This window comes from Gymnoscopelus microlampas (genome assembly GCF_963454915.1).
Source record: "Gymnoscopelus microlampas genome assembly, chromosome: 10".
In the NCBI taxonomy this organism is placed as follows: Eukaryota; Metazoa; Chordata; class Actinopteri; order Myctophiformes; family Myctophidae; genus Gymnoscopelus; species Gymnoscopelus microlampas.
Genome location: NC_139947.1, coordinates 40,097,057 through 40,120,439, shown reverse-complemented (window position 1 = coordinate 40,120,439; position 23,383 = coordinate 40,097,057). Strand labels below are relative to the sequence as shown.

The 23,383-nt window shown below is 39.7% G+C and overlaps 2 protein-coding genes and 1 long non-coding RNA gene across 7 annotated transcripts; 1 reads left to right on the top strand and 2 right to left on the bottom strand.

The window, feature by feature from the left end:
* Positions 1-2,341: 2,341 nt before the first annotated feature.
* Positions 2,342-17,768, bottom strand: LOC311054504 (CMRF35-like molecule 5). 4 transcript variants are annotated; one of them, XM_084070519.1, is made up of 7 exons: positions 17,684-17,768; positions 16,533-16,871; positions 15,921-16,085; positions 15,509-15,607; positions 15,224-15,270; positions 14,701-14,805; positions 2,342-3,319 (listed from the first exon to the last, which is right to left on the bottom strand). In XM_084070519.1, exons 1-7 carry the CDS (start codon positions 17,718-17,720, stop codon positions 3,305-3,307), a joined length of 807 nt encoding a protein of 268 aa, XP_083926645.1. In that variant the 5' UTR covers positions 17,721-17,768; the 3' UTR covers positions 2,342-3,304. The 4 variants fall into 4 exon arrangements, with proteins under 4 accessions (XP_083926645.1, XP_083926642.1, XP_083926644.1 ...); XM_084070516.1 differs by lacking the exon at positions 2,342-3,319 and adding an exon at positions 14,222-14,608; XM_084070518.1 differs by lacking the exon at positions 2,342-3,319 and adding an exon at positions 14,222-14,608 and having other exon boundaries at positions 16,683-16,871.
* Positions 9,185-11,369, bottom strand: LOC311052969. The gene is made up of 3 exons (XR_014601585.1): positions 11,238-11,369; positions 10,179-10,517; positions 9,185-9,302 (listed from the first exon to the last, which is right to left on the bottom strand). It is a non-coding gene; the product is annotated as an uncharacterized lncRNA (long non-coding RNA).
* Positions 17,769-18,940: 1,172 nt separating the features above from the next.
* rps21 (ribosomal protein S21) lies at positions 18,941-23,158 on the top strand (the record flags this gene model as incomplete). Of its 2 annotated transcripts, XM_084069411.1 has the most annotated exons (6): positions 18,941-18,969; positions 19,488-19,568; positions 20,510-20,573; positions 21,904-21,975; positions 22,734-22,789; positions 23,090-23,158. In XM_084069411.1, exons 2-6 carry the CDS (start codon positions 19,519-19,521, stop codon positions 23,097-23,099), a joined length of 252 nt encoding a protein of 83 aa, XP_083925537.1. In that variant the 5' UTR covers positions 18,941-18,969; positions 19,488-19,518. The 2 variants fall into 2 exon arrangements, with proteins under 2 accessions (XP_083925537.1, XP_083925538.1); XM_084069412.1 differs by lacking the exon at positions 23,090-23,158 and having other exon boundaries at positions 22,734-22,793.
* Positions 23,159-23,383: the final 225 nt, after the last annotated feature.

The following is a 23,383-nucleotide window of genomic DNA, read 5'->3' as shown; positions in this document are numbered from 1 at the left end:
AGTGTCGAAAATGACCTACAGTATAGCTTCCTTGTGCTGTGATGAGTTTTTCAGTGCTTCATCTTTTTTTCATCTTCGCTGACTATGATGCCACTGTAGCTGATTGTGAAGCGTGATTCTGAAACCAAATTTCCTGCCACAGTTACGTAGGACATGTGAGGCCTGGATCAGGAGGCTGATGGTACTGGATTAGCATGGAGGTGTCTGCTGGTGCCACACCATCCTTTGTTGGGTGCGTTTCTCCTCGAGGTGTGTGATCCCATCGTGGCATAAAGCAGTGGTTCCCAAACTGGGGGTACAAATTATTTTGGAGGGTCCCCAGATGATTAGCTCAATGTGCAACATTGTTTTCTCACTCAACAGTAAACAAACCAACATACAGTAAAAGTGTATACAGGGTATATGCACATTTCTAAAGTGACAATTTAAGGACTTTTAAGACCTTTTTAATACCAAATAGTCAAATATTACATAAGAAAGAGGCAAACATTGTGAAAATATCAGATCTACAAGCTCACAACGCCTCGCACTGCGAGGCGTTGTGAGCTTGTAGATCTGATCAAAATGCTAATCTTAAGAAACACATGTTGATGCACACAGGAGAAAGGGCTTTAAATGTACTCTTTGTGGCAAAAGCTTTAGTCAAAATGCTAAAGATTACTTTTTGTTGCTCTCCTTCATGGAGCTACTTGCGGATTATACCAGGGTCAGTCCACCCTTAGGTGAACACGCACTGACCCTCTGCACCTTAATCCCCATGTATAACGCACAAACTTTTTTGTTTTTTTATTATTGCGCTCTTTTTCTCTCTAAGCACCTTAGCGTCTATAAGTATATCATGCACAGTATACATACATTGCTGCTATGCTCAGGCACCTTAGTTTGTCTCTTATCTCAGGTACTTTGTAAATATGTAGATAACTTGTTTTTGGCCTTCTATTGTTCTCTGTTGATCTCCTTCCCACTTTACCCCCTACCCCTCTTCTTTTTCTCTCTCCCCACTCTTCTTTCTACGGAATTTAACGTTGCGATGGGAGTGTTGTACAAAAACGAATTTCACCCACTTTTTTACCTTGTAAACCTGTGATGTGACAATAAACCTGATTCTGATTCTGATTCTGATTCTGATTCTGATTCTGATATTTTCACAATGTTTATCTGTGGGATCGAGTCAAACTAAATGTAATGCCTACAATTCCAAGTGCTTGTCAGGGTGGGGGGTCCCCAGTTCAAATATGATTATTTTGGGGGGTCACAGCCTGAAATGTTTGGGAACCCTTGGCATAAAGAATGCCAGAGTAGCCGATTTGTATTTGTAGGAAAACAAAAAAGAGAATATTTACTCGCGACCCACTGTTAAGGAAACAGTGGGTGTTGGAGGATGTCACGTGCATTGGAGGATGTCACTGTGGGGGACATGGTCGGTCGCACGCACGCACACACACACACACACACACACACACACACACACACACACACACACACACACACACACACACACACACACACACACACACACACACACACACACACACAAGCTTGAAACCCAAAAGAAGAGTTTGACGTTTGCACGGGACCCAAACTAGTGAAAATAGCAGATCTACAAGCTCACAACGTGTCGCTTTGAGCTTATATGCTATTTTCACTACTTCTTAAACTTTTATTTATTTACTTTTGGAAATTATTTTATTTTATTGTATTCATTAAATACTTTTGGGGAAAAAAATAATTGTTTTTAATTGATGAAAAGTTTTGATTTTTTTCTTTGTTTAAACTGTTTAAAATCTTTTGATTTTTTTTTCAATGTAGGAAAACAAAAAAGAGGATATTTACTTGCGACCAATACAAATTGGTCCGCAACTCAAACATGGGTCCCGACCTAGCCTGATTATCAGTCTGAAGCTGCGAGCTTCAGTCTGATGTCACTGTGAGGGACACGGACACACACACACACACACTTTATTATAGACGGGGTGCCGTGATTTTCAGTGATTTCCCCCCTAAAACATAATCATCAGGTATTATGGTTATACTAGGAGGAAGATTTTTTTTTTAAAAGTGTACAGAAAGTGTTAAAATTATGTTTTTATGTGGACACGCCTCCAGTTCATTAACCTTAGCACCACCCACCTGTCCTAGTCCCTCCTCCTCCTCCTCATGCCCACACCTGTTGTGTTATGATAATGAGGGGGAGGATATACTTTTAGAAGAAACTCAAAATAGTCAGAGAAGACATAAAACACCATAAAAACACCACCAGGGGGCTTAATGAAGTTCTATCAACCTCATAGACACATGAAAAACAGAAAAAGTGCAAAACCATGGCACCACCTATTTATTGAAAATGGGGAATGAATAAATTGTTTGTGCTTCACAAGGAGGCCTAACATATTTCCTGCTCATAACATGCTACAGTATAGATGTTTTTGGGGGTTTCTTGTTTTACTTACATACAATAATTTTAATACAATTAAAAAAATCTAAATATGGTTATTATGTATGTATTAGTATAATAGCTCAAATACAATTAAATAACAATAGCATCAGTAATAATATAACATAAATTCATAGTAGTAGCATCCCATCGGTCTGTGGTGTGACATTCTAAAATCTCAATTAGTAATTGCAGTATTCATTCATCCAAGATGTGTTTATTCTCGAAAATTACACTGAGTAGTTAAACTAATTTGCAATGTTGTCGAGTAATACAATGCATTCAACAACATCACTGTTGAAAATAAATTACAATTTAGGAATTGGGAAAATAAAACGCATACATAAAATACAAAAGTTACAGATAAGAAACCAAACTACTGTCTAAAAACAATGACATATTGTGGTGACCTGTTTGGTCACCAGGGTTCTAAAATGACTGAAGGGTACTAGAGTGATTAATCTCAATGTGTCCTGCAGGGCATTACATGGGTAGGGCCACAGAAGCTAAATGCAGATTTACCAAGTTCAGAGCGGACCTTGGGCACGTTGAGTGTGAGGCAACTACTTGATCGGGTGTGATAGTGTCCAGAGGCTCGTTCCAAAAATGATGAGATGTAACTAGGGCAATCTTCAAGTATGGTGCCCTCTGTTGACAAGTGTCTGTGAATTAAGGGGATATCTCTGGTTACAGAGGCACTGAAGTGTCTTTGGACTGGGTTCCACTTCCTGTACCAGAGGGAAGCTGTGCCAAATAGTAGAAATCTTCATCAGCATAATAGACTGCACCTGTGTTGATGGACTCTGCAGTAGGAGGGTCTGTGAGGGCATTTGTCTCTCCCAAAGAAAACACTTCAGAGTTGATGTTGCGTTAATCATTTACCAGCTAAGAGTGGGGTTTGATCAGTGTCATAACAAACAAAGTACAAATGTTTCTCAACAGATGAACTGGTTAAAATCTGCATGCGTCTCAAGTGTAGGCCCTACCTGGTGGAGCGCAAAAGATCAATGTTGCCATTCCTAATATGGTGACCATGACAACCAAGACCATTACAGCAACCACAAACAGGATGGTACCTAGGTTGAGAAACAAATGATTCAAAGTTAGGTCTTGAGGAAGTGAATAACTATAGTATTAAAGTCTGATATGTAATCAGCACCTGCAACAGCAGTTTTAGAACTATTCTACTGTGAGGTTAAATGGAAGCAGATTGGATGGCGCGCGCACACACACACACACACACACACACACACACACACACACACACACACACACACATACACACACACACACACACACACACACACACACACACACACACACACACACACACACACACACACACACAGTGGCGGAACAACTGAGAGCCGGGCCGGTAGGCATGGCACACTGATCAGCCCCCCCCCTGAGCTTCCAACAGTGTATTGGGGTGAATTGCTTCGAATATATTTGCAGTTCCATGTAAGCTGGTGAATCTCTGGGAAAGTTGCTGAGAGGCGGCGAGGCGGAGTACGCAAAGTGCGTCTATTCTAATAAAATAAAGGTCCATGTGATCTGACGGCCCGGGCCCGTAGGCGCCGCCTACCTGGCCTACCCGGACGATCCGCCACTGCACACACACATACACACACGCGCACACGCACAAACACCGGCAACAACAGGCAAGCGGAGATTTTTTTCTGCTTGTAATATATCTGAATTGAACACATTGTTGACATGTTCACATTTAACATGACTTAAGTCACTTATATTTCCTACTCATGTGGATCCGTTTTGATTTCTACGTTTTTAATCCTATACACGAATCCTATAATAGACCATATAATATCTGGTCTTCATATGGATAAGAACTAAAGGAATAAAACATCCCACCCCATCCATTTGAATGCATATACGGTTCTAAACAATTAAGTCATATTCACAAACAGTGTCAGTAAACAGCGTCAGTAGAGCAAACAACGCCTATGTTGCTTTTTACACAAGCAAGTTACCCTTAATTTAAAAGGTACAAAACTACTTCTTATCTAAATTGGGGCATAAAATCTAAACATTATTCTGAGAGCATTTTTGTATGATGAAAGTTCAATAGGATTTTGAAATAAAAACTGTCCTGAATTTCATCATCTTACTGATTTAATACATAAGATCACATTTAAAATAGATTTAAACAGCCAGACAGAAAGACAAACAGATAATAACCAGACAGACACTGAGAGGCAAGAAAACATACAGTTAGATATGAACATAGACAGACAATTACAAGACTAGAGTCTTAAAACCCTACCAGCAGCATCAAGAGTCATGACATTGTAAGGGTTAGGGGTGGGATGTGTGATTGTCTTGTGCAGTAGTGGACAGTAACAGAGTAAATGTAATAAGTAGAGTAACTAACTAGTTACATTTTGAGAGCAGTAACTAGTAACAATAACATGTTATTGTTTTTTTAAAGAACTTGGCCAACACTGCTTACAACGTTATTTGCGTGAAATACTTTTCACCACTTCTCGACCCCCTTGCTTTGTTAGGACACTGACACTGGTCCTTAGTTAATCCATTGCCATATTACTGAGAAATGCTGTTAAAATAGGACCAGATCCAAGGGGAAGGCAGCTCTGGGGTGGTTAAGCTGGACGTGTACTTCGTTGTTCGACATCCTCGCATGCTGAAAATGTCTGACTTACAGGCTCACAGTCCGTTGAAGAAGTGATGTGTTGTGAGCTTGTAGATCAGCTATTTTCGATGACGAGAGGTTATCGAAGCAGCATCGAACATGGCTACTACATGGCACTCGACCCCCTTGTTAAGCCTTTCTTTTACACTTCTTAGTATGCAAAAGAAACATGATGTTAATTAAGTAATATACTGTACTAGTAACTATAACAAGAAATGACTAAAGTCATAATATAGCCGCTAGCGGCAGGCTTTTTTTGCCCCAATCTGCCGTTGAGAAATTGAAATAAAAATAAAAAAATGGGGGAAAAAAACTTTTTGAAAAAACATAAAAAAAAGAAGAAAAAAAAAAAAGAAAAACTTTTTTGAAAAAATATATGTCCTTTTGAATATGATTTGACATTCATATTATTAGCAGCTGTATTGTGTGTGTGCCCCCCCCCCCCCCCCCCCCCCCCAAACTACTCAAGTTAAAGTATCAATACTGCAATGTAGAAGAACTCTGCCAAAAAATGGCATACCTCAATATGACATTTTGCGGCTATATTATGACTGTGTCATGTCTTGTTTTTTTATAGTGCTGTAACATGTTAAGGCCTAATCACTGTCATTCAAGCATAAATGTCTTAACATTAAAATAAAAATAAGTAACTGGTATAGGACTAGCCTACCTATTGTGGTACAAAACAAGTCCTTCTGCAGTGAATTACAACATTAGGATTGTGCAGAATTCAAGAAGCTTTATTTGTTACTGACTCATAAAGATACAAGCAGCGAAATGTTGTTGGAACTTGTACCACAGATGGTTCTACATATAATTGATATAATGAAGAGAAGAAAATATTAAGCAAGAAAATAAAATGGACAATAATAACTAAATAAAAATAGCCTACAGATATATACAGTTTTAGGAATACTCTGGGACTTGTCTTAGACAGGCATGTCATCAGTGGTGTAAAGTAACTACATGTACTCAAGTACTGTATTTAAGTACAATTTTGAGGTATTTTTCACTTTACTGTTGTATTTCCAGTTTTCAGTACTTGTACTTCTACTCCACTACATCTCAGAGGCAGATATTGTACTTTTACTCCACTACAATTATTTGAAAACTTGAGTTACTAGTTACTTTGCAGATATAAATTATTACATTATAAAACATACATTAACCACTTTAGCCCTATTTTATACCAAGGCTATTTGAAAATAGCTGATCTACAAGCTCACAACGTGTCGCATCGCGACGCGTTGTGAGCTTGTAGATCTGCTATATATAGGCACTTACATCTGAACTCCAGATGTAGGTCGTGAAACTAATTGCTTCTGCACTGTCCACATATGCCGTCAGAAAACCTCGCACTTCTTTGTGAATCTGCGGGATGGCTGTGTCAGTAATATAACTGCGGCTGGGCAGAACGTAGCGAGGCTCTAGGTCAGGGGTATTCAACTAGATTAGGCAGGGGGCCACAACTGTAAAATAATTTGGAGTTGGGGGCCACACAATTTGCGCGCGTGCGCAAAGCGCACGCGCGCGAAATTTTTCGGGTCTAATTCGGGTCTAATTCGGGTCTAATTCGGTCTAATTCGGGTCTAATTCGGTTCTATTTGACCAATATAAATCAACCTTTTTTGGGGTCTAATTCGGTCTAATTCGGTTCTATTTAAGGTTCTAAGTTAAGTTCCAATGAAAGATGGCCTTTCAAGAACTAATGAAGGATAAATAATTTGTACTGTTTTAACTTTGATAACATAAATCAAAGTTAAAATAAATAATAATTATGAAAATTAAAAAAAAAAAAAAAACATTTTTTTTTTTTTTTTTTTTTTTTTTTTTGGAATATGGCCAGGGGCCACAAGGAAGCTCCTCGCGGGCCGCACGTGGCCCGCGGGCCGCCAGTTGAATATCTATGCTCTAGGTGCTCTATTAAGCGTTGAAATCCGACATTATTTACCACAGACAGTGGCTGGTCATCCAGCACTATAAACTGGGCAATGTGTTCTGTTATTTCTTTTGCCTTCTTGCTCTCTCTTGAGAGTTTTTCACGCTTTTCAAATGTCTCTGGCAACGTTGGTTGTTGGGGGCCAGCGTGTCGTCGCCTTTTCTTTTCTGTAGCTTTTTCATATTCCAAATATAGGGCTTTATGGTGTTTTTTAAGATGGTTAATAAGGTTGGTCGTGTTGTACCGTGTACCGACGTTGCCACCGCGTGGGACGTCTTTTAGACATGACTTGCACTGGGCTGTTGGGTCCGTTTGGGCTTTTAACCCGAAAAACTCCCACACGGCTGACATCGCTGCTTTCTTTCTGCTCGTACTGAAGTTCTGCTAATTCTACATGGGCCAGAGCTAGCCTCCAGTCGTGCTAACAACAAACACCGGTGCGCTGCTAGTGTTGCCAAGTTTTGTGAGAGAAATAAGCAACCAGGTCTAGGAAAACCTGGGCACAAAACATTTATAAAAAATATTTGAGAACCCCTGGTTTAAACAATAATTACAAAAAAAAGTAAGCAAGCCTAAATAAGCAAATACACGATGAAATGAGTCCCAAAAAACGCAACGCTTAACTACCGATTTTTACAAGCAACTTTACAGAAAAAGAAGCCCAAATTCGCTTATAATAAGCCGACATGGCAACACTGGTTGTAGCCAACGTGCTCCGAGTAGGAAGGATCAAAGTGCTGGAGCGGATTACTGGAATGGAGTGCTTTAATCGCAGCGTTTTATCGGTCATTTTTGCTGGAATCCGATCCGATCCGATCCACATTTTTTCATTGATAAATCGGATCGCGGCATCTCTAGTGTGTGTGTGTGCGTGTGTGTGTGTGTGTGTGTGTGTGTGTGTGTGTGTGTGTGTGTGTGTGTGTGTGTGTGTGTGGGGGGGGGGGGGGGGGGGGGGGGGGGGGGGGGCTCTCTCCCTCTCTCTGACTCTGCTGCTAATCTCGCGCTCCTGCAAAGGATGTGCTTTAAAGGAAACTTACTCCCCATTGGCTTAAAGGGGGGGAAGTGTGAAGGACAGCCAGGACAGCCAATGAGACTTAGGTGTCGACCCCTGAGTGCTTAGGTGTCGAAAGTCAACTCAGACTGTCTGTAGAGACGCGCTAGCGCTAGCGTCTAAAAACATAGGAGTAAAATTAATTTGTTCTGGTTCCTCAGTCATTTTTATGTTTTTATATGTGTTTCTGCAGGCTTTGTATAACGTAGTGGTTCTACAGAGCATGCTGTGCAGGTGGTTTCAGAGAGTTACTTCTCTGAAACAAGAGTTACACAGTCCTATAAATTCATTGTGAAAACATTACAGCAATTCATTGATATAAAAAGTAAGAGATTTACTTCTACTTTTACTTTTACTTGTTCTTTAAGTATTTTTAAAAGCATGTACTTTTACTTTTACTTTAAATATTTTTAAAAGCATGTACTTTTGAATACTTAAGTCAATTTAAAAGCAATTACTGTTTTACTCTTACTTGAGTAACATTTTGACTGAGCTACTTTCACTTATTCCGCGTAGTGGAGTAAATTTTACCAGGAGTATCTGTTCTCTTACTCAAGTACTGGGGTTGAGTACTTTGTCCACCTCTGGTCTTGTGTGGTATACACATATTTACAATTATTAGTCATTGTTTTCTGATGTTACTATGTGTGCCGGTGTAAAACTATATGTAAAACAGATTTTTTTTAAATGTAAAAGTGGAACATTCGGCCTAAGGGTGGTGCAAGAGGAAGATCCATCATGTTACCAAGGTCGTCGTAGGGATCATCCTCGGGTGAGCATGAAGGTGCGTAGCAATGCACTGGCATCCAGCCAGTAGTTTTTTAAGATATGTTATTTGGGACCAAAGTTTTGAACAGACCAAACAATCAACCAACTGGCAGACATTTCCATCGAGCATTAATGTATTCAGCAAGTTTCATGACAATCGGAAAATTAGATTTTGATCATGATACATATATTTTCATAAAATATCGATTTAGATAATTAAAATGCATTTTGAGCGTAACACATTTTAATTATAATATATTTGGTGACGCCAATATAATAACACATGTGTAACTCATACCTAATGAAGTGTCTTCAGATGAAGTATTTGGAAGGGACTCTGGGTAGGATGTGGAGATGGGAAAGAATGTTCCAGAAACAGTCATTCGTCCAGAAGAGGTCTCTTTCACAGAAGAGACAGTCGTCGTTTGCGATGTTGACACTGTAAGTTCCAAGAGTTGCAATCATCAGTATTTGTGTTTATTGCGATCATCTCTCTTTATCTCACTGTCTTCTATCAATTTATATTTGATCTTTTTTTTATAGCATTTATCAGTGTCTAAATACTGGATGGTATGGACTGTGGAGCCATCATCTTGTGTTCTGATTGTACGGCCTACTCACATTCACACACTGCACTACAGGGTTCATAAATATTCACACATTTTCAGAATGTATTATCTATATATTTATACACACACATTAATATGTGTACGTGTGTGTGTGTGTGTGTGTGTGTGTGTGTGTGTGTGTGTGTGTGTGTGTGTGTGTGTGTGTGTGTGTGTGTGTGTGCGTGTGCGTGTGTGTGTGTGAGACGAGAGTCGGATTCAACCTCGTATCCCCTGACGCACCAAGAGCATGTGGTCAGTGCACTACCACTTCAAGCACCACTCTATATATTCTTACTTATCACCTTATTTGTTTAAAAAAAAGGTTTTAGCTCTATTTTGCACCAGCAGATATTTAGGACATAGAGCACCAAAGTCGGACGTCACTGCCACTAGAGGGCGCTGTTTCACGGGTTCGTGGCTTTATTTTTTGTGTTGAAATCCCCATTTGGGAATCTTAGATCACGTCATATAAGAACTGTGTTCCAAACATAAACACACCACCCTGGCGTTTTTGTCAGGGGGGTGGCTCTGCATCGTTTATGATATCCATTCATATTTGATACAGCCTGTTTCTGGCGAAAAAGTAAAGCCACGAACCTGCGGAAAAGCGCCCTCTACTGGCAGTGACGTCAGGACTTCGGTGCTCTATTGAAGACTAACCTCGCATCACCAGTCTTTCCACCTAATTGAAGACTCACAATCCCTACCTTCATCAACAACGATGATGACCTTCTGATGTGTATTTTTCACAGATCTTTTCACACCACACCAGTACGTCCCTGCGTCAGACTTCTCCAATCCAGTAATGGTCACAGAGAACACACCAGTCTCCTTCTTATCTTCAATTGTGTATCTACCTTTCACTTCCTTGTTATTGGTTGATTCAATGAGAACTGTGCACTTTTCTTTTTCTTTTCCCCTACAGAAGAACTTCTTGTTGGTACTGGCCCACGAAAATGAGCATCCAACACTGATGTGTCCTCCCACCACTCCTCTGTGGGTCGTGGTATCTCCTAACCACAATCCAATGGTGACATCACACAGTGCTGTTGGAAAGCAAACGTGAGCAATCTATAATTACAAGTAGTTATGATAAATACTTTGTCTAATGCACTGCAAAATACCACACAAGTTAATAATTTCAATGTTCATCAGAATTATACACTGTACATGTAACCACTGGAACAATTAGAACTGTATGTATGTTGATCACATGAAGATAAAATGTGCGCATTTATGTGAGTTTTGGACAACATTTTTAGGAGTTGTAGCAACTTTTTATGTGTTTTCACCTGACCAGGTGGATTTTGGTGCATTAGACCAGTATTTTTCATGTTTCTGGAAGATCATGACACTTCTGATATTGTTATTCAGTAGAAATATATTATTTTGTTCTAAATATCCACAGGTTGACAAACTCGACATAGCTAATGTTCTGGACATTGTTATACTGTGTAATAATATCCATAGACATTCTACCTGTTATTCTACCATGTTTACAAACATTCAAACATGTTGATCAATAGAGAAGACAGAAACCACCACAGCAACACTAAAGCAATGGTGGATATTTTTTCACAGACAAAGAGAAAGACATGGACATGAAGATACAGTAGTAGATGGTTTGACAGACAGAAATATTGACAGGCACATGGAGAGATGGACAAACAGGCAGATAAATAGAATGATGGACAGACAGACAGACAGGGGATAGACAGACATAATAGACAGATGCATTTAGAGAGACAGACAGAGACATTACTCACCAGAAAAAAGGCCAAGAAACACAGCATAGTGGCTATTCATATTGTATGTCTGTGTAAAGATAATCTCAAGTCTCACACTTTCTGAGGTTTCCGTTGTGAAGGAAAATGAGCAGCGTTTCATTTCCTTACATTGTACATTTTCTTCCTTTAAAGGCCACACATGCAAATTATCTCTCTCTCTCTCTCTCTCTCTCTCTCTCTCTCTCTCTCTCTCTCTCTCTCTCTCTCTCTCTCTCTCTTCTTGCCTCTGCCTAGCGGAAATGTCAAGACAGTCTCACTCACACTGCACCCATCTCTCCTCTCTCATCTTGTTTGCTCCACTTGAAAATAGCTGTCTCAGTGTTAGTTTGAGTTAACCACGTCTGGATCAGGAGGCTGAGATGGTACTGGATCAGCATGGAGGTGTCTTTGCTGGTGCCGCACCATCCTTTATTGGGTGTGTTTCTCATCGAAGTGTGTGACCCCATCGTGGCATAAAGCAGTGGTTCCCAATCTGGGGGTCGGGACCCCAAATTATTTTGGGAGGTCCCCAGATGATTAGCTCAATGTGCAACATTGTTTTATCACTCAACAGTAGACAAACCAACATTTATTCTGTAGAAGTGTATACAGGGTATATGCACATTTCTAAAGTGACAATAAAAATACCTTTTTAATACCAAATTGGCCATATTGTCAAACATGATATAAGAAAGTGGCAAACATTGTGAAAATATCAGATCTACAAGCTCACAACGCCTCACAATGCAAGGCGTTGTGAGCTTGTTGATCTGACATTTTCACTAAATGTAATGCCTACAATTCCAAGTGCTTGTCAGGGTGGGGGGTCCCCAGTTCAAATATTATTATTTTGGGGGTCGCAGCCTGAAAGGTTTGGGAACCCTTGGCATAAAGAACACCATTTGCTGCAACTGACTCCAGGTCAGTGGGGTTGATGTTGCACCTCTTTAATTAGACCTAATTCAGCTTTTGATTGATTGAATTGATTGATTGAATACTTTACTTAGACGTTTGCAGAGAGAAAGCACATGGAAGTACAGTTTACAATACAAGGTCAACTAAAATGGATTGCCCAGGAAAGCCGCAATGACTTGTTTCTGGTCTAGATACCACAGTTTTGGACCGCCTGGCTTCCTGCTGGCTGACAGGAGCTGTCCATAAAGCACTTGCCGGGGCAAACGGCAGCCAGTCATCTGGATGACATGGCCAACCCACTAGAGTTGCCTCTGTACTAGGGTTGCCTCAATGCTGGAGTCAGTGCTTCCCAAACCTTTTAGCTCGAGACCCAAAAGAAAAGTTTGATGTTTGCCCAGGACCCAAACTAGTGAAAATAGCAGATCTACAAGCTCGTAACGCGGCTCGAAGCAACATGTTGTGAGCTGTCCGGCGAGAACCAGATAACCCCATTTTCAGCCTCTTTTTTTTTTTCATAAATCAACGCTATTTAACACCCTTTACGTCTGTGTAAAAAAATTTGAACCAATGAAAAGTATCAAAAACTGTCCATCAAACCATGCAACTCCACCCCCTCTCCTCCTGCTGCTGTGCCGTTCTACAGCACAACACAGTGAGCGCACACAGAGGACAGATCTGCTGCAGACATAAACAAACTGTAACGACGCAGGGTTTTCCGTATTCTGTTAAAACTATGCAGTGTACCTGTTCATCAAACTTAGCACTGACACTAATGTTATGAAAACACGTAATTCTATTTCTAAAATCTATGAAGCGTTTAATGAGGAGAGCAATGTGACAAGAAAAGAGTTCATAGCATTTATCTCGCTATAGTTCTACTGAAACTCCAACTCTGTGAACCCCTCTTTGCTGAAGTTATTGTCCTGTTTATTATTGTAGGCCTATGTGTCATGAAGCATCAGGGCATTAATTCACACGTTGTGATGCATTGTGAGCTTGGAGATCCATTGTCAGCTTAGCCCCAGCCCCCATTTGAAACAATCGGCTTCATTTTCGGTCTGTAGAAACCAGCGGTCTGGCTTTGTCCATCTCTTTTATACAGTCTATGGTCCCGACCCACTGTTTGGGAAACAATGGGTGTTGGAGGATGCCACGTGCATTGGAGGATGTCACTGTGGGGGATAATGTTACATTTATTTATTAGTGTGTGGTTTACATGCATAATGTAGTCATATGACTGCTAAGTTGTGATCTTGACTATTATTGAAAATGGGGAATGAATAAATTGTTTGTGCTTCACAAGAAGGCCTCACATATTTCCTTCTCATAACATGCTTCGGTATACAGTACGAGATGTTTTGGTGGGTTTATTTTTTTACTTTTAAGTTAAAAATACAAATTTAAAGAGGTGGTGCCATGGTTTTGCACTTTTTCTGTTTTACATGTGTCTTTGAGGTTGATAGAACTTCATTAAGCCCCCTGGTGGTGTTTTTATGGTGTTTTATGTCTTCTCTGACTATTTTGAGTTTGTACCTGAAGGCTGAAACCTTCAGGGTCAATGCCAACGTGCCAATAGAAAAACAGCCCTTTAGTGACATAGTAAAAATATACCCTCCCCCTCATTATCATAACACAACAGGTGTGGGCATGAGGAGGAGGAGGGACTAGGACAGGTGGGTGGTGCTAAGGTGGTGGAGGAGGTGCTATAAGGTGAGAACCAGGTATACTTAATGAACTGGAGGCGTGTCCACATAAAAAACATAATTTTAACAATTTATGTACACTTTTTTGAAAAAAAATCTTCCTCCTATAACCATAATACCTGATGATTATGTTTTAGGGGGGGATCACTGAAAATCACGGCACCCCGTCTTTAAAAAATCTAAATATAGTTAGTATGTATGTATGTACACTTAAATAACATTAGCATGAGTAATAATATAACATAGATTCATAGTAGTAGCATCCCATTGGTCTGTGGTGTGACATTCTAAAATCTCTAGTAATTGCAGTATTCATTCATTCAAGATGTATTTATTCTCGAAATTACACTGAGTAGTTAAGCTCATTTGCAGTGTTGTCTAGACTAGTAATAGAATGCATTCAACAACATCACTGTTGAAAATAAATTACAATTTAGGACTTGGGGAAATAAAAGGGTCCAGCAGAGGCCTATTCCAAAAATGATGAGATGTAACTAGGGCAATCTCCAAGTATGGTGCCCTCTGTTGACAAGTGTCTGTGAATTAAGGGGATATCTCTGGTTACAGAGGCACTGAAGTGTCTTTGGACTGGATTCCACCTCCTGTACCAGAGGGAAGCTGTGCCAAAGAGTAGAAATCTTCATCAGCGACTGCAGATGTGTTGATGGACTCTGCAGTAGTAGGGTCTATGAGGGCATTTGTCTCCCCCAAAGAAAACCCTTCAGAGTTGATGTTGCGTGATTCATTTACCAGCTATGAGTGGGGGTAAAAAAGTAGGTTCAATCAGTGTCATAACAAAAAAATTACAAATGTTTCTCAACAGATGAACTGGTTAAGTTGCTTACATGAATGTTGGTGGTTGGACTGGTGGATGAGACGCAGGAGTAGACGGTATTCACAGGAGTTAAGTTTGACTGTCTAATCTCTTCTCTGATCTCCTCATACACAGCCTTGGAAAAGAGGAAACAATTTTCCATTAATTTGACTTGATCATAGCATTTTTCCTCAAAGTATATGATACAGTACATTTCTTTGAATGATGGTCCATGCTCTCAAATGAATTAACACAGCCATCTGAACCTTGATATTTAGCAGAACTCAATGTACATTTTCATTACCTTCACACATGCACAAAATTGGGCTGTTTAGCAACATTGTGTTCTGTTAATTGTTTTGAGAGCACCTTAGTTTAGAGTAATTATGTCAAAGCTAGTGAGACAAATGTATTTGTTATGGCTTTCCTTTTTTCCCTTTAGTTTAACTAATATAGAAATAGTCTAGTTTAGCTTTACATACATTAGCTTATAATATCACTTTGCTACATACATAAAGAGTTTTTGAGACCTCCACAAATGTACTTAAACTCACCTCATTCACAACAGCACAGTCTGTATCCACAGGAATGTTGGAATGTTCTGGAAAACAAACAGTGTTCATTTGTGTTTGTCACTCTATGCACATGTGTGCATGCATGTGTGCATATGTGTCTTTGTGCAGTGTGTGTGTGTGTGTGTGTGTGTGTGTGTGTGTGTGTGTGTGTGTGTGTGTGTGTGTGTGTGTGTGTGTGTGTGTGTGTGTGTGTGTGTGTGTGCGCGCGCGCGCGCGCGCGTGCGTGCGTGCGTGCGTGCGTGCGTGCGTGTGTCTCAAGTGTACCTGGTGGGGTGCAGATCTTTTTCCTGCAAAAGATCAATGTTGCCATTCCTAATAATGTGACCATGACAACCAACCCGGCAACCACAAACACTATGGTACCTAGGTTGAGAAACAAATGATTCAAAGTTAGGTTTTGAGGAAGTGAATAACTAGTAAGACTGATATGTAATCAGCACCTGCAACAGCAGTTTTAGAAGTATACTACTATGAGGTTAAATGGAAGCAGGTTGGATGGCAGACATGCAAATACAAGAAAAAAATCTTCCCCCTTGTATAACCATAATACCTGATGATTATGTTTTAGGGGATCACGCACCCCGTCTTTAAAATGCATTTTGAGCATAACACATTTTAATTATAATATATATTTGGTGACGCCAATATACAGTAGGAACACATGTGTAACTCATACCTGATGAAGCATCTTCAGGTGAAGTATTTGGAAGGGACTCCTTTGGTAGGATGTGGGGACTCCTTCGGTAGGATGTGGAGATGGGAACGAATGTTCCAGAAACAGTCATTCGTCCAGAAGAGGTCACTTTCACAGAAGAGACAGTCGTCGTTTGCGATGTTGACGCTGTAAGTTCCAAGAGTTGCAATCATATCAGTATTTGTATCAATTTATATTTGATCTTCATCCCATCATCTTGTGTTCTGATTGTACATAGGCCTACTCACATTCACATACTGCACTACAGGGTTCACACATTTTCAGAATGTATTATCTATATACGTGTGTGTGTGTGTGTGTGTGTGTGTGTGTGTGTGTGTGTGTGTGTGTGTGTGTGTGTGTGTGTGTGTGTGTGTGTGTGTGTGTGTGTGTGTGTGTGTGTGTGTGTGTGTGTGAGTGACGAGAGTCGGATTCAACTCTTGACGCACCAGGAGGTCAGTGCACTAACTGACTATAATGCTTCAGGCACCACCCTATGTATTCTTACTTATCAGCTTATTTGTAAAAAAAACGTTTTAGCTCTATCTTGCGGCAGCAGATATTTAGGACATTGAAGACAATCACAATCTCTACCTTCATCAACAACGATGATGACCTTCTGATGTGTATTTTTCACAGATCTTTTCACACCACACCAGTACGTCCCTGCGTCAGACTTCTCCAATCCAGTAATGGTCACATAGAACACACCAGTCTCCTTCTTATCTTCAATTGTGTATCTACCTTTCACTTCCTTGTTATTGGTTGATACAATGAGAACTGTGCACTTTTCTTTTTCTTTTCCCCTACAGAAGAACTTCTTGTTGGTACTGGCCCACGAAAATGAGCATCCAACACTGATGTGTCCTCCCACCACTCCTCTGTGGGCCGTGGTATCTCCTAACCACAATCCAATGGTGACATCACACAGTGCTGTTGGAAAGCAAAGGTGAGCAATCTATAATTACTAGTAGTTATGATAAATACTTTGTCTAATGCACTGCAAAATACCACACAAGTTAATAATTTCAATGTTCATCCGAATTATACACTGTACATGTAACCACTGGAAAACCTGAACTGTATATACTGCATGTTGATCACATGACTCCAGAGATAATGTGTACCTATTTGTGTGAGTTTTTGGACCACATTTTTTGTTGTAGCAAAAAGTGTGTTTGTAAGAAAACACTAAGAAAAGACACAAAACCAATAATGTGTAATTTGTTTTTCTTAGTTTTTTCACCTAGACAGGTGGTGGATTAGTGGATTGAACCAGTTTTTTTTCATACTTTTGGAAGAACAGGACACTTCTGATATTGTTATTGACTATTAGAAATATTTTATTTTGTTCTAAATATCCACAGGTTGACAAACTAGACATAGACACATGTTTTTTACTGTGTAAACATTACAAACATTTTTATCTATAGAGAAAGACAAAAACCACTACAGCAACACTAAAGCAATGGTGGATAACTTTTCACAGACAAAGAGAATGGCACATGAAGAGATGGACAAACCGACAGATAAATAGAATGATGGTTGGAGAGATATAGACAGACACACTGAGAGATGAATAGAATAACAACAAAATGAGATAGTCAGAGAGACAGACAGAGAGACAGACAGACAGACATACAGACAGACAGACAGACAGACAGACAGACAGACAGACAGACAGACAGACAGACAGACAGACAGATGTATTTAGAGATAGACACAGACAGGTAGACATTACTCACCAGAAAAAAGGCCAAGAAACAAAGCATAGCTATTCATATTGTATGTCTGTGTACAGATAATCTCAAGTCTCAGACTCTTTCTGAAGTTTCCGCTATTGTTTCACTTCCTTTGAAAGCCACACTTCATGCAAGTTCTCTTTCTCTCTCTCACTCTCACACTCTCTCTCTCTCTCTCTCTCTCTCTCTCTCTCTCTCTCTCTCTCTCTCTCTCTCTCTCTCTCTCTCTCTCTCTCTTCATTACAGAAAAGGGTTTGTCTACGGCATCAAAATAGGAAGACAAACTGAAATATTTCTTTTCCTTACCCCCCTTTTCTCTTTTCTTTTTTCTCCACATATCCCCCCCACCCCAGAGGACTATGTCCATACTGTCAACAAGACAAACATCGAATTATGACAAAGGCTAAGTTAAGGAAAAATAAGTAGACAATAAATAAATACAAATAAAAATGAATTAAAAAAACATATACCCTTGTGGGTGATAGGTGTGGTGTACAGATTTACAGTACCAGTTTACCATGTAGCCAAAATAACAGTCCCACAGGGCACAAGGCGTCACTGAATGTTTCAATGAGTATGAAAATGGTGTGAATCATATGCTATGGCCTTTGCAGTTACCAGATCACAACCCAATTAAACACGTATGGGAGATTTTAGACCAACATTTAGACACTGTTCTCTCCACCATCATCTCAAAACACCAAATGAGGGAATATAGTGTTCCATTCCTCCAGTAGAGTTTCAGAGACTTTCTAAACCAAGGCTCACTGGTCGCTCGTGGTGGCCAAAAATCACACTAGTTTTTCCATTTAAATCCTATACGACTGGCCGAAGTCTATACTACTCAGTCCCCTCCCTTTTTCCCTTTACACTAATCTCTTTGCCGAAAATAGAAGATCTGTGTGTGTGTGTGTGTGTGTGTGTGTGTGTGTGTGTGTGTGTGTGTGTGTGTGTGTGTGTGTGTGTGTGTGTGTGTGTGTGTGTGTGTGTGTGTGTGTGCACTCACTGCACTGCACAGAATTTTGGGGCATCCAATGTCTAGAAACTCACTCTGAGAGTGAGAACCCATTCTTTTCTATATCTATTTATTATTGTATTTATTATATATTTTCTTCATTTGTTTATTTGTTAGTTTGTGTATTTATTATTTTATTTAAGAATGTATAGTGTTCTGTCAAACAACAGCAGATGGCGCAAAACGATTTCCTAACCAATTTCAATGAACTCTCTTTACTTCCGGGTCAACCTCGGCTCTTTCTTTCTTTCCCGTCGGCCATTTGTTGTACACGGTGAGTGTAGCGAGAGCTCTCGCCTTAAAGTACGAAAATGACACATTAAAACCCGCAATAGCAGACAATACTGTGAAGATTTTTAAACTATACGTGCTCATAGATCCTTAGAGACGTTTTGGTGTTGGGTTTGACGCCGGGCTGTTCTATTAAAGTGAAATGTTTGTTGTTCTGTCCGGAATGTTGAGCCACATGTGATGCGTGGTGGTGGCGGCGAGCAGGCTAGTAGCTTAGCACACCGTTAGCATTGCAATACAGAATAATGGACAAAATTAGTGTTATGTGTTTATTAACTTGGACCGCTGTTCGAATGTAACAATCGTGTGATTTTCGGTGGGTGTCGGACCAGACAGCTAGTTAGCTTGTCAGTACGTGACTTTTCACTTCGCCAGTACTCATCGTAACTCCTAGATGAGTCTTATGTTTCTGCATCCGTCCTGTTTTTTTAACTGATGTGATGCCATGACAACAGATAAAGGTCAATCTTAAGTTAGTGGGTCTCTTTCTCCCTCCTTCAGATCCTTTAGGCGATCAACAGCATCTTTAAACATGCAGAACGACGCTGGTGAATTCGTGGACCTGTACGTCCCACGTAAATGGTGAGTGTCAATTTTTTCCCTAAAAAATACAATCTTGAGTTTTCATTCAACTCTGACAATGAACAAATCTAACCACTTGAGTAATATATTGGCATGTATTGACGCAATCCTGGAGTGTTGCCAGCTACATCCTTGAAGTGTTGTGATGATGTTAAATTGAACAGTTAAATTGTGACACCCCATAGACTCAAATAGGGCTTTCCATGGCACAGCAGAATGGTTCCTAGCATGGTAAATAACTTCCATGGTTTGGCAAACCATGCCCTTTACTGTATTACTTATGCAGTAGTTCTGAACCTTTCAGACTGTGACTAACCAGAATAATCATATTTGAACTGGGGACCCCCCACCCTGATACGCACTTGGAATTGTATGAGTTGAGGCATAACATTTTGTTTGGCTCGGTTCTACAGATAAATATTGGTCTTAAAAGTCCTTAAATTGACACTTCACTGTCACCTGGAGACCCCTCCCACCCCCCAAAAAAAAAATCATGTGCGCAGGTTGAAAACCACTGACCTAGTGGATACCTACTACTCAAAGCTGGTGGGAGGGCTGAATGGCATTCAATGGTTGCTTTTAGCCCTGTGGTGGGATAGCACTCAACCACATTAAATTAAGCGCAATCAATTTCCAATCCTTTGTATATTTTGGTATAAACATGGACATTATCATAACTTGAAACAGCAAGGCAAATATATATTGTTTAGCCAAGCCTAAAATATTGACTAGATCACATTCTTCTAACTTCTGACCAAATAAATATTTTGTTTTAGATCACAATCGACGAAGCTTGCACTAAAACAAATATAGTTATCAATGTATTAGTCTGTAATATAGACCCACCTTGAACTGTTATGGCCACAGGCATGTAGTGTTGCACAAGAAGCGTCCCAAATTTAAATACAGTTGTGATGAAAACTGCTCATATTGTTTTGCAGCTCTGCTAGCAACAGAATCATTGGAGCCAAGGACCATGCCTCTATCCAGCTCAATATTGCTGAGGTAAGACAATATATTTTGACTTCTATTCCACTGGTCTATAACCATTTCTGTATTTGTGGTACTGGAGAAGGCATCTGCATACATATGATGTATTATTTTATATGATCAAAACAAAAATAGATTTTGAGATATCGAAAAGAATTCTGCTTCTGTATCTTCCATAAATATAAGAACATAGTTGATGCCCGCTTTGTAGCTTCTGCTATAACATCTCTTTTGATAATGAGTTGTTCACTATCATTTATATTCCCACTGTATGATGTGGCATTTATTGTCATATTCACTGTTCAGTGTCCTGGCTCATGTTTTCAAAGACGGTAGTAAAACGGCCAACAACTAATATCCACTAGCAATTTAAAAACGACTTGTCATCTGTGGTGATTCCTGCAAGGGAACGAACACATCCAGTTAAGTAATGTTGACTTTACAAAACAAAAAGGAAAATGTAGAGTCCATAAATGTACACTGATTCCCCAACCCAGCACTGGCCCTGTGTTTGTGGAAAAAGCCTTATGCAGACTAGTTTGCTGTAGTCTGTAAGCATTTCAAAGCAAAGAGTTCTGGGACATCTCTTCTAAAACCGTCTATTGCCTCTTTCCTATAAATTAAGCACATGTATTTAGGAAAAGTGTCAGAAATTCTAGAAAAGCTTTTGCTTGCAATTCTAATGCATGCCATGCACTGACTGTAACCAGTTCTCAGTGGCTGTTTTCTATGTAGTGACAGGAGATATATTATAACTGTATGACCCTGTAGTAAGAGCAGTCCAAGAGTCTGTTACTACCGTGCCCATTCTCTACAAGTTTTAGTTCAGTTTTGCTTTGTTGTCTTCCCAATGCATCGCCATTCTGCTGATTTGTTTTCCTTGAATATACATTGTATTTTTCCGTTCAAGGTGATCTTTATTGTTACATCTTGTGTACAGGTGCATAAGGGTACAATTTTGTTAGTTCTCGTTCCTCAGACATTGTATCAGCATTAACAATAAACATACCATATATACAGTACAACAACGGAAAAAGCAAGAGAACAGTTTGACCGTACTCCTACGCTTAATCTGTTCCCACCCACGCAAACCTCTAAATGACCTCATTGTAGTTTTGGACCAGCGGAACTGTTAAGTACCAGGGTTATTATAATTAACTAAACTAACAAAACAACGAAAACTAGAATTGACAAAACATTTTCGTTAACCTGAAATAAAAAAACTGCTATTGTCAGTAAGATGGAGAAACTGGAAGAATGAGAACGTTATGTGGAGGTTAGAGTTGTGTACCTATCCTTGAGTTCATTTCTTGTTAGTATCTTACCATCTTTCTGTCCTCTGCAGGTTGACAAGGTGACTGGTCGCTTCAATGGCCAGTTCAAGACCTACGCCATCTGTGGTGCCATCCGTAGAATGGTATGTACCACTAGCCTAAACACAAGATGATAATATCATCCTTTCAGGCTCAGCCTTGACAGCATGGCATTGTATGGTGTTTTGGTGATGTGTTGCATGAATATTTTTGTCTCACGGTAAACTAAATGACAGGCATACTGTATTTCTTTGCTTCTGCGTGTTCAGTTTGTGCGTGTGAGTAAAACGAAATGAGTGCTATTAAAGGAAGACTTCACCCAATTTCTATAATTGGTCCTAAACTAATGCTCATTATAATATGGTAACATTTTTGCTTCTCGGTCGGTGTCACAGAGGAGGGCTGTAGACATTTCAGAAACCCGCCTACCAGTGACATCATCATTGGGGAATCCATCCTAATATAAACTCCAGGCTTTTTATCCTGGAAAGTTAGCATGCTATAATGGTAGCCATTATTCTCACGTTAATAAAAAAAAAAAAAATAGTTGAAAGACCTGCCAAACGATATCACTGGTAGGTGGGTTTCTGAAGTGTCCACAGCCCTCCTATGAGACAGAGTAGGAACGAATTGTGCCATTTTATCACGCGCATCAGTGGCTGTTTTCTAAAACACAGCAGTCATCTTCACCATTTTACTTGACTGTAATTATTGAGTAGACAGAGACTGATTGTGACTCCCTGTCCCATTAGCCTAACATGGAGACATTATCCCACCGCAAGGCCCAATATTAAGAATGTCCTTCATCACACATTATTTAATAAAGGTTGAGTAAACGGACTTTTGTCTGTGTTTTGTGTAGGGTGAGGCTGACGACTCCCTCCTCAGGCTGGCCAAGGATGACAGCATTGTTTCAAAGTAAGGACTTTACTCATACTGTTAATGACTGTTTAGGAGAGACTCCTGTCTGGAGTAATTTCTCTTACACTGTAGTTTAATCGTTGTAAAACAGAAGCTGTCCATAGACTCGACAATGAATCCTAAAGTGATTAAAGCTGCAATGTTAACTAATGGCATTTGAAATGGCTGTTGTGAATAGTCTTCTATACAAAATGTATTTTTGTGCTGTGCGGAATTCCCTGTTATATAAATGAAAATGGTTGATATCCCTGCCCGATGAGGAGATCTCTCTAATTAATTGTCCTTTGTCTTCCACAGGAGCTTCTAAAATGAGTGGTTGCAGCTACAGAAACTTTGTAAAATAAAGAATATGTAAAAAAAAAAAAAGGTCTGTCTTGTGTCTTAAATTCTCCTCACCTAAGTAATTACTTGTGCATTGTTCTATTTCTGAATTTCCTTTAGCTCGGTATTCCGGAGACTTTTTTTCTGCATCTTTGACTGCAACTTTCTGCAACTGTGACTTAGTATCTCAAAATGATTTTAATTTCTCACAAATGTGAGTCAAGAATTGTGGAACATCATCAGGTAGCAGTTGTGAGGTAAAAACCCTCA